Raw genomic sequence first — 12,151 nt, forward strand, 5'->3', positions numbered from 1 at the left:
GTAAGTTTGACAACTTGACGTCATAAACATCAAAATGTCCGCCCCAAATTTTCATTCCAGTTCTCGAACTGGAGTGTTGGAGGTGTACGTTAAGCAGCAGTGGCAAAAGGTGTTAGTAACTTTAGAAGAAGACTATTTAAGCATTAGTTTAGATGAAAATTTCGAATTAAATAATGGACCTTCAAATGGGCTTTCTGATTCAGAACCTCCAGATATACCGGAAAGTATTGCGAATCAAAAGCGAGTTGTCAGAGTTGTCAAACAGGATAATAATGGTTTGGGGATCAGCATTAAAGGTGGAAAAGAAAACAAAATGCCTATACTTATTAGTAAAATATTCAAAGGTATGGCGGCGGATCAAACTGAACAATTATATGTTGGTGATGCAATATTATCTGTCAATGGAGAAGATCTGCGTGAAGCAACACATGATGAAGCAGTAAGAGCTTTAAAACGTGCCGGTAAAGTTGTGGATTTAGAAGGTACTATTTCCTTGTTGAAATCTTGTCATAGATTAAATTTTTATGGGTATAACTTCTTTATTATTTAGTGTACAAATATGCTTTTCTAATAAAAACTTTAATGATCATTGGGACCTACAATTAATTCTAATTTCCTTTTGAAATTTTTTAATTTCCAAATTGATGTGATAACATGTGTTTTAGAGTAAAATCCCTCTTAACGGACACCCCTCAAAGGCGGACACCTCTCTTATGCGGACAATATTTAATTCCTCGGCTCCAAGGCAAACAACATTATTAAATCCCTGTCCTGCGGACACCCCTTTACTGCGAACAAAAAATGTTGTCCCGTTGGTGTCCGCATTAGAGGGATTTCACTGTACTTCCATTTGAAATGTTATATTTCCTTTGTCCTTCAGAAAAAAACTTTCTGTTGCATTCCACAATATTTTTTTGATCACCCTATTTTCCCTGCCTCAAGGTGTTACTGTGCTACATGCTTTTGCATTAACTTGTCAAGGGAATGATACAGCTTTAGCTATTGAAACTAATAAATGTGCACATAATTCCTTCATTACATGATTATGGAGGGGTCTGACATATTTGGGCTAAGTACACTGAGAAACATAGAAGAAGTGTGCTTCACCCTGGTCTCTTTCAGCTCATGGTTGTGCTATTCCATGTTATTCGCCATACCAAAGGCATTTAGACTTTTTGTTCAATTTGTAAATGCAACAAAAATCGGTAAAAAATAGTCGGTCAATAGCGAACACGCATTAGTGTGTGTATGTGTCTGGTATTTAAATTTTGGACACAGCCAATTACATACGCTGGAGCAGCAAAAAGACCGACTTGTGGACATTATGATGCTTCGAAGATGGTGATGCTTTGCAGCAAGAGATAATTTAGGAAGACAGATAAAGATGACTAGAATTTTTTTCACTTGTCTTGAACTTTCCCATATAAAATTTTATATGTAAATCAATAGCATTAAATACTGATTTTTAAGTTTATTTCAGTATATAGCCCTCCCTATAATGCCTCAATTTAGCTTTTCTCCCTTTCCCCCACCCGAATTTTATGGCTGATAACTGGGATTCTATCAGCGCCAGATCTGGGGGGGGGGGGGGAGGGGAGCAAGCCAGTTCCTTTGGGTAGTAAATTCATCCTACTTCTTGTGTTTTTTCCTTGAAACTCAAAGACAGGTACTAGGGAGAGGTGTTTGTCCCTGCACTGGCAATTTTTCCAAATAGAAGTTCTAAAACACAAGTGTAGGCCACATCTTTGACGACATTAGGCTAAGGGATGGGGTTTAAGTCTTCCTTCCGGAACAGGAAATTTTTTTCAAAAAATCAATTTCAGTCGATCTTTGGAGCTAGGATTTTAGAGCCCTCCCCCCGGGCATTTTGCAAAATTTAAGATTTAAACATGCGATTGTAAATATCTCGGGTCGCGGTATGGGAAAAGGAATGGGTTCAGTGACCGAGAGTATTCTTTCAAATTCCTTGAATCCAAAGAAATATAGTTTTAGATTGACTACCCTCAATCCTATTAAGGGGAAAGGGGGGGGCTAAAAATTTCAATGGTGCAGTCAGTGCCATGACCCCCCCCCCCCCTAGGTAGGCACCCCTAGAGTAGATAAAATCAACTGCCCCCTCGTAGGACAGTTTCTGGATCCGTCCTTGTTAAAACTTGATATAAAAATTGAAAGCCAGTTTAAAGTTTTTGCCCCTGCTCAGAAAATCTTTTAATTTGAAATTGATAGTTAAGTTATATAATTATAATCTGAAGCAGGACGGCCAAATTTTAGATGTGCAAAATAAAAAAAAAGTCATACTAGCCATTTCAAAATATCTTTCTTGTGTTATGAAGTGGTCTGTGACTGAGGAAAGGGGATTTTTGTCCCCCTGCCTTGAAGCTCAAAATGATACAGTAGAATCCCCAATAGTCCGTTTAATGCAAAATCCCGCTTATGGCGAAATTTTCTGCTGGTTCTTGATAAAAACTGTACTGATAATAACTGCTTAAGGCTTTCACGGCCGGTGTTAACATGAAAAAAAATTTAACATTTCCCAGCTTATTGGCGTTGGTCAAAATGAAAAAAAAAATAAAGCCGTTTCGTCAAGCTCTGAGGCTGACATCCCCAGTGGTTAAGTTCGATGCAACTGATGAGCTGCTCGGATGGCTCTGGTATTAGGGCAAACTGCTGGTGGGTTCCAGGTCCTGATTGGATGGCGTTCTCCTCTGATGGAAAGTGGGAGAGGCTTCAGATGAAAATTGGAGCGGACATCAGTCTGTTTTGAATCGTCATCGCGAGCAGATCTAAGGACAGGGTGCTATACAGCACCCTGTCCTTAGATCTGACGATTATTAGCAATTAACATTTTTATTTTTTTGTGATACAGATGTCATAATGGCTTATTTGGCCGTTCTTTCCTCTTGATGCAAAGCAGTGGCTCCTCGGGATTGAAAAGAAAATATGCTACATTTACATTATTTCATAATTCTTTATTATTGGGATTTGTTTCACTTTTGTTAGTACATATTTTTGATTATTTAAGCTTGAGTAAATTAAATTTGGTAACCATTGTTTGTAAAGTTTGAAAATGAGGTAAGTTTTATCAAAATTTGAGATATTTTTATTAATGTTGCAAAAAGAGGGTGGGCATTGATAACCTGGAATTTTTCTTAAAACCACCTGGAAATGTCGGGGAATTTCATTCTTAAACTTCTGTGACAACCCGTTTTGAGCTCCTCCACTTTTTCTTTAGGGAAAATTTTCTAACAACTCTATGTACTTCGAAACAAGGCTCACAAATGGAACAAGTATTATTTTTCAAAAAATTCCAGCAGAATTCAAGTTTATTCCTTCTTAGCTCTTTTTGTACACATAGCAATTTTTTTGCGTTATATATGCTCATACTGTTATTATGCAGTTGAATCAGATGTACACACCCCTTACAAAGTTATTACGAAAGTACACAGTTGGTCCAAAATTTATTTAACCAGTTTTCTTTAAAATTATGATTAAGAGCAAAACTGGAATTTTAAGTCATTTTTGTCCCCCCCCCCCCTAAAATTCTGAGAGAAGCTCTAGCTTCCCAAACTTTTAAGATAACCAAACCCTGAATAAACAGGGGTGCCCACCTAAGGGCCGGGGGGGGGGGGGTCATGGCGCAGATTATGGCAGTGAAATTTTTAGGGGGGTTGAGGGGTATTTTTCTTTTTAGGGGGGTCTCGCTCTTGGGAAGGATCTTTGTGGAATATAAGGGAGTGCGCCCTTGCTCTTGGAGGCACTTCTGACTGATGGAATTTATAGGATTAAAGATTTAGTACCTGGAATTAAACTATTGATGCTTCTTCTTTTTCTTTTTTTTTTTTTTCTCACTTTTTTTCTGTTAACTCTGAATTTCTTTCTATCGTTCGTCTTCTATCTCAATTTCTTTCTGTCTTCCTTTTTATCATTCCTCCACCCCCAGACTGCTCCATTGAAATTTTAAGGGGAAGGGTGTTTTGAGGGATATTTTCTCAATTGGAGGAGGGAATCACAGCTCATTATTTGGAGGGGGGGGCACCCCTGGAATAAAGTTTCCCATTGAGTTGTTCTTTTTTTCCTTATTCTTTTGCTCAGCCTACTTTTTCCTTTTCTCCGGAGATATTTGCATAATTTTTTGTGCATTATAGCCATTGATTACCTTTAAGGTGTTTTAAGTATGAGAGCATAAAACTTTAACTGTTTAAAATAAATATATTTCATTGTCATTCAAAAATTATTAATAACTAAAAAAGTTTTTGAAATTTTCATACATGTTTATTTTTTCATTTAGTTAAATATTTAAGAGAAGTGACCCCTTACTTTCGGAAAGGAGCCGTTCTGGCCGAAGTTGGATGGGAATTCCAGCAAGGGGGATTTTTGCCTTCTTCCCAAGTGCACAGGAAAAGTGGTAGAGCCGATGTAAGACAGGTTCCTTTGCTGTTATGCCACCTGTGTAGGAACCTTACGATGCCAGACGCTGACAATCGCACATTAGAAATTCATTCTCCAGATAGACGGCATTCTTGTGTCCTTCGGTGTCCGGATGCTTCCCAGTGCTCTGCATGGTTTAATGCTATTCACTCTGCTGTAGATGCCTTGATGTCAAAAGCTGTGGTCGAGGCTGGACACCTATTGAAAGATGTCCTGGAGAGAGCTGAATTAAGACATATGGGTTGGCTTTCTGAGAAGGTTAGATTTTTTTTTCTTTTCATTTCTGGCACATGTTTAAACAATGTTTTGCAATTGGAAGTTATAATGTCGCATAATTTCAAGTTTGTGTCGTGATTCTATCTAGTAAGATGGAAAAATTTTAAGTGAAATCTATTTCTTTTGTGTAACAATATTTCACACTTCTTGCAAAAGAAAACTCACCAATTAATTGCTCAGAAGCCAATGCAATCAAGTCAAAAGGAAAAAAAATGTAAGAAAACTTGGTTTTTTGTGCACTTTTTGTTTCTATTTTCAAAATCATTGAAAAGAAAAAAGCAACAACTATTTCTGTATGAGGTTTTTAGTATCAAAACCTGCTCAATCCACGATTATTCTGGACTAATATTTCATACAACACAGCAATTTGGGTAGGGTTTTCAATCCCAAACCTAGTGGGATTTTGTATATTTAGCAGGATCAATCCTGCGAGATTGGGAGAAAAATCCTCTAAAGTTTTTCTATGCAATCGATTTCCACCTTTTTGCCGCTCATAGAGCGCCGATTCAATCATCATCTGAAATTCGAATTGCCTTCCTCTCATATCTGCGAAAAGAGTAGGAAAAACTTTCTGTCTCATCATGCGGGTTGCAATTTTTTAAGAAAGACAAAATTCTGAAACATTTTTCTGAACATGCAAAAAAGGCTTGAAAATTAGAACATAATTTCCTCCATTGTAGTAATTAGTGTAGTAATTAAATTTAAGTCTACAGAAATAGAAACAAACATGTTCTAATACAATTTTGTATTGTCTAATTCTTAATAAAAGACTTCAATTACAATAAAAGCCCTGGTTATGCAAAAGTGCAGGAAATGCAAATGTTTCAGGAGGTTAGTCTATTAATCACCTTGATACTGGAGCACTTGACCTTCTTGTATATGACTTGAGGCTTCCTGGATAATTTGTGAAGTATTATTATCAGGAATTGTTTCTAGCATCATAAGAAAATGAAATAACATTTTTTTTGAATTATTATATTGAGCAGCCCTAATTATTATTTACAAAGAAACCAGTGCAACTGTGGTATTTTTTTTTCTATCCCTGGAAAAATAAACGCACTTTCATTATTACTCATTTTTATAACTATTTTGAAGGTTGTCATTTTCCTAAGTATTTGAAGTTATGGGTTTTCTATTAATTGTCAATCTATATTTGATAGATTCATGATGATACTGGTGTTGTTCAGTGGCGGCCAGTGTTCTTAGCAATCACTGATAGGGATCTCCTTTTATATGATCTTGTGCCTTGGACTAAAGAAGCATGGGTTGTTCCTGTAAACAGTATACCTCTAGTTCATACCAGGTAGTTTGATTTATTTCTGCATTTTTAAGCAACTCAAGTAAGCATATTTTTGTACACTCACTATCTTTAAAAATGTTCCTTGTGAGTTTCAGCTATGTAATTTGGGTCAGGGTTGGAAGAGTTGTAATTCAACTGTTGCAAGATTTTCTTTTAGTTCTTTACTCCCCCTTCCCCGACACTCATACAACCACAACATTGTTGTGGTGAACAAGTGTTGAAAAAACAGTGTTGAAAATTATTCTTTACATGTTATAGGGTTACAAAGAACCCTTTTTCAATGTTGAAAAAGTTGTAAGCTTTCAAGGATAAACAGCAATCGCCAAAGCAAACTAGAATTGTTTCATCATTTACAATGACCTTTATTTCTATCTTCTCTGTAAGGGCTATTTAACAGTCACGTGCAGGGTAAAAAAATGATTGAATTTCATTAACATTTGTCACATCTATTAATATTTGTATTAAACGGGTAAATACATTTTTTTATCTTTGCATTTGATAACAGATACTCCTGACTTAATTATAATTTTATTAAACAATTTTGTTATTTAAAATTTAATTTATTTGCATGCGTCAGATGCGGGACATCCACTTTATTTCTGATTCATCCATTCATGAGCAAGTAACAAGAGGCCTGTAACTTGCTTATGAATTAGTTAATATTTTTGCTCTATTAATGTGTTAATTTTAAAATAAATTGTAGGTAGATTTTGAGAGGAAAGGTTCCAATGTAAAAGAAACATATCTCATTTGTTGAGAAACAATATTTTAAACCATTGAAAAAAAAAATTATGTATGGTCCATTATGGTTCATTCTCCAAAAAAGTAATCCTGCACGTCATGCTTCATATATTTTGTTAAAAAGTACTTATTTAAAAAGGTAATGACAAAATCTTTTACTTAACGATTCACATAATCACTTGTATTTTTTGTTAAGCAATAACATTTTTATCATTACATTTTTTAATTCTTTTAATGAAATATGAGGCATCATGTGCAGGACAAAATTACCGTTTGGTAATTTTGTCCAAAGGTATTTTTTACTAGGTAGAATGCTATTTTAAGTAATGTACTTTATTTTATTTGAAAACCGCATTTGTTTTCCAGAAATGATTAATTTGACTGTTCAAAACCAATAGTCAAGGTTATCTCGGTATCTATGAGAGGTTTAGTGCTTGCAGCTCTTATGGCTGTACCAGACTGATGATCTCTAACTGTTAAAGTTGTATAATTGTTTATACATATTTCTTTATTATTGTTTGGCAAAAAGAAGTGCTTTTTAATGTTTTACATTGGACATCATCTAGTTAGTTGCAATCAAGTTTTTCTTGTAGTATCTTTGTCTCTTCTTAGTTATCCTTCACAGTTTACTCTGCTAAATATATACGTAACCATAACATACCTGCCAACCCTTCCGGATTTCCCGGAAGTTTTACGGATTTTTATGTCCTTTTCCGTTTTTCCGGTTATGAGCAAAATCTTCCGGATTTTTCACGTTTTGTTGGAAAAATAATTATCTCGCCAATTTTGGCGCTAACGGTACTTTTGTGGAACGCGGCACCGCGTTTTAGGCCAAGTACCCAAGGAAAGGTTGCCGTAAGAGAATGGCAGGAGAAGAAGCGAGGCAAGATTATGACGTCACTGAGTGATACAGCGCATGACTTCATCGGGATCCAATCAAAGCAAGCGACGCGGCGGGTAACTAGGGGCACAATTTCAGCGCCAATTATCTTCTCATTCTCTCAATTCGAGCTGTTTTTGCTTCATTCTTTTTTTAAGATGAGTAACAAATGTTATTTCCAAACGTTTAAAGAAAGCAATAAAAGTAATATTTACTAAGCGAAAGTAATTTCAATTGATATGAAATTCATAACTAATATATTGTTAAATGTAAAGAGGGTAGGTGTCCTGTTTGATTTTATTTTGCGTTAAAATCTTGTGGATAAAAATAAAAAAAATCTTCCGGATTTTTCTTCTCGGAGGTTGGCAGGTATGCCATAACATGTTTTTTAAAGTCATCAGGTTATGTAAAATTTATCTCTAACAAGGTTTAGACTGCAGTCTCTGGATGCTATAACTAGCTCTTTGGTATTTGTTTGCATCGTAAGTAGTTTTAGTCTCAGTATGTTTTCAGTAATTACTTTGCTATGTGACACATAACCAGTTCTTAAGTAATTTGTTATATTTCAGGTTAGTTCACTCAAGCACACCTAGGCGATCGAGTGGAGTGAACATACCTGGAATCACAGATGTTACTACATTTACGATTCGGCTGGGCACAAGGCAAGGGGTTGAGTCGAGAGTAATGCGTGTAGAAACACATAGAGATTTAGCTTTCTGGGCAAGGCATCTAGTACAAGGAGCACATAATGCTGCACTTATTATGAAAGAAGCTCATTTTTGTAAGTTAACCATTTTATTTCAAATGGCTTTACTTAGTTGTTGATTGTTCTGTGTCTACAATAGAATCTTTAAAATTGTTTTAAAAAAAAACACTCATGAAAATGGAAATAAAGAAATTTATGTATTTTGTACTATTCAGTTTCTTATGATGCTTAAATTGTTTTTTTTTTTAAAGCTTATTGCTGTTAAATTTCAAGCTTTGAAAAGCACTTATAATGCATTGTATAGTTCATATTGTTATATAACTACCTACATAAATCTATCTGTAAGTAATATGCTTAAATGCATATGTAGTGAGCTAAAATTGATTCAAATACCTTTAAATGAAATTAAATTTGCTCCTTTTAAACAATGTATGGCTGCCACTAGGCCCAAGATAAAAATAGCTCTCACTTGAGATTGCTACAGCTGTCACGTGACTATTTTTATGAGCTGAGCATTAATGGGATGCAACTCCTGATATGGTAGTGTTTTGAAGTCAGTGGCATTATTGCTACTGGCTGTCTGACTCTGAGCCGTCACGCAAGTTTTCATTTGCTGTATATCAAATGACCAAGTTATTTGGTACGAAAGGCTTGAAATACTGCTGCAAATGCAGTACAGTATGACAATATTGATTTTGAGAATATAGTGTTCTTTTCAATTGTTACTCTTTTTATGTGACCCTTTTTTCGATTTTTCAGGATCGTTGTATGATTGGAAGATGTTATGCAATATCAATCTTTTTTTGTTTGTTTTTTAAATCTTCACCAATTGTCACTCTTCCATCCTTAACCATATTAAGATTTTTTTTTCCGTACTACCCTAGTAAAAATATATATTTGGTTCAAATGAATGGAAAAATGTTCAAGTATACGTTACTTTTTTCAGGGGTAGAGGGTACATGGCACAGACAGTGGCATTAGTAGCAGTTTTTAGAGGGAGCTGTCTTCGGGGGTATTTATGTTGTTGGAGGGGCTCTTGTTCTTGGGGGGGGGGGGGGTAATTGGGGGATGGGCAACCCTGCTTTCTTTACTGTCTCACAAGCAGCTGTTTTAATTAAACTTAGATAAATTATTTTTATAAAATTCTTTCTCAAATACCTTTCAGCTTGCCTTTATCAAAGTCAAGAATGTGTCGCCACAATACATTTTGAAAATGGTTTCATCTTGCAAGATGCGAGGCATCATACTGTTTTTTGGCAATATCCTTTTGAGAAACTTCGCATGTCTGCTGATGATGGTATGCGATTGGTTTGGTTAGACTTTGGAGGAGAAGATGGAGAAAAGGTAAATTTATATATCATTAATAATAAGACTTCCTTTAATTCCACTTATTTTACAATTTAAAACGTATTTCACCATGATGGTTGCTTTAAACATGGTTTACTTGCTTCATGATAGTTCTATCAATGTATTTTTATAAACATTTTGCAATATTTGCACTAAACCACATTCATATTGAGTGCGGTTTAATCATAAATTTTTGGGAACATAGTCAACTCCCACTACAACGCGATTTGACTTACGCAAAATGGCTATAACGCAAGTTTTTCTCGAGTGAAGAATTTTATTGCTAATGCAAATCCCTCTCCCACAACACGAAAATTTTCGGCGGAAAGTGAAAGATTAATTCATTGCTCTTTCTTGTTCTTCCTCTTCTGACGAGTTTCCTGACGCACATGCAATGTCAGGGAAGACTGATAATGATTTGATTGTACAGCATAAATCATAACCATCTTCATATTTTAAGTTATAAATATAATTAATGTACAGTACTATTATAGTGCTGCATTTTATTATTACTACATGCTATACGTACCGTTACTGTTTTATTTTATCTCTCTCTCCCTCTCTCATGGTTTTGTGCACTGTAACAATATTTTATGTTGAATAAAACAGAGTAATTTAAATTACAGTAAAAATTCACTTCTTTATGTAATAAATGGAAATATATTGTTAAGAACTGGTTTAAAACAGTTTGAGAGGTGTTTACAAAAAATTCGTATACACACCCTTTTCTACAACGTGAAATTTTGACTTACATGAGGGGGTTTTGGAATGCATCCCTCGCATAAGTCGAGACTTGACTGTAACACAGTTGGAACAAATAGGTTGAGAGTTTGAAGTACAAAATAACTATTGAATTTTTAAAATGAAATGTAAAAGCACTGAAACGCCCAAGAAAATTTGTTTAGTGACAAACCCAAAATCTGGCTCAATTCATGCTCTGGATAACATTGAAAGATTTTATAAATCAAGTAAAATCCCAAATATTTTATCATTTGTCTATGTGAATCAAAATGGAATTTATTGTTGCAAAAGCGTATAAGCCACCAAGTTGTATAAATAGCATTTGTTTGTTTTTTCTGTGTATAATATAGTTGTTAATAAAAGAGAATTGAGAAAATATGCTACTGAAAAAAAAGCTTATCTGGTGTGTTTTGTTCCTTGTTAAATGCTCTAGTTTAATGCTAAAAGACTCTATTGTGCTTGCTGCTTGCTCAATTTTCCTAATATATTTTCTTTAATTCCAGCTTTGGTTAATTTGAACTTTTTTGCTTTATTCTACTAGTTTGAATTGTAACAAAATTATCATAACTGCCAAAATTTTCTTTTACACATCCTCAAAAAGAAGATGGGTGAGAATGAAAGGGAAACTCAATAATAATTATAATAGCAACAACAAAATAATTTTAAATGAAGAATCAAGATGATAAATTTCAAACTAAAAAAACAAAACAAAAACCTAAAAGTTATGTTTCATGGGTTTATAGGTAGTTACTTTATTGAATTTATTGATGCTGTTGTTTGTGTGTCCTTAGTATACATTAGGAAAGATTGGGTGCCATTGCCTTGAGGGGTTGGACTTCTTTCTTTTTATTTTGCATACAAGACAAAAATAAATAAATAAATAAAAATAAATACACACAAAAAGAAAAAATAACACCCAGAGCACCAATCAAACCTAGGATTTCCAACTTACTGAGCAAAGCTTCTACCACAGATCCATGGAGGCCCCAATGAATTTATTGTTATAGTTTTATGTAGAACTTTTGTGTAATTTAGTGGTGACATATGTTGTTACTAAATTAAAGCTTAACTGTATATTAAAAATATTTTTTTAACTCAATAATATTTTTCTTTTGTTTAGGAGCTAGATTTATTGCAGTCACCAAAGCCTTTCATTTTTACTTTACATACTTTTTTATCTGCTAAAGTCATTAGGCTTGGTCTGGTTGCATGACAATTACAGCAATGGGAAGGCGATGACGTTCTTGACGACATTTTCGGACCTTGATTCGAAGATGAATGTTAAAACTTGCTTCCTAAAAACAAAGGCTTCCCAACATTTGTTGTCCAAAACAATATTTTGCTGTTAATGATCAAAAGAGTTGCATTGCACAAGTTGTTATTCGCTTGCATACTCTTTGAATGCAGGAACAAAACAGTTGTTTTTCATTGTACTCATTGTGAAGTGCCCTGCAACTAATGCAGATTGTTGAGATGCTGAATGAGCAAACGTGTACTTTTTGTGGTGTCGCAGTTTTGGTTCAAGCTTTGAAATGTTTCATTTACAATATCCTCATTTGTGTAAAATGGTCTATTTTTGATGTTAACGTTTAAAAAAAATGCATTTAATTTCACAGAGAATGTTTTTCCTGGATGAAGTAATGATGTTCCTCAGGTTATTAAATTGTTAAGTGTGAAATGCAAATTATTAAGTCTTGCTGTGTGTCTGAAATTTTAATTAAATAAGTTCTCT

General features: G+C 34.5%; 1 protein-coding gene across 1 annotated transcript; it reads left to right on the forward strand.

Annotated features, from left to right (window-relative positions):
• Positions 1-25: 25 nt before the first annotated feature.
• On the forward strand, positions 26-11,838 carry LOC129224956 (beta-1-syntrophin-like; the record flags this gene model as incomplete). Its single annotated transcript, XM_054859504.1, has 6 exons — positions 26-482; positions 4,289-4,686; positions 5,865-6,007; positions 8,195-8,406; positions 9,497-9,675; positions 11,540-11,838. Coding segments are annotated over 6 exons (1,482 nt in total), but the record flags the coding sequence as incomplete, so codon positions are not given.
• Positions 11,839-12,151: the final 313 nt, after the last annotated feature.

This window comes from Uloborus diversus, chromosome 6 (assembly GCF_026930045.1).
Source record: "Uloborus diversus isolate 005 chromosome 6, Udiv.v.3.1, whole genome shotgun sequence".
Lineage (NCBI taxonomy): Eukaryota > Metazoa > Arthropoda > Arachnida > Araneae > Uloboridae > Uloborus > Uloborus diversus.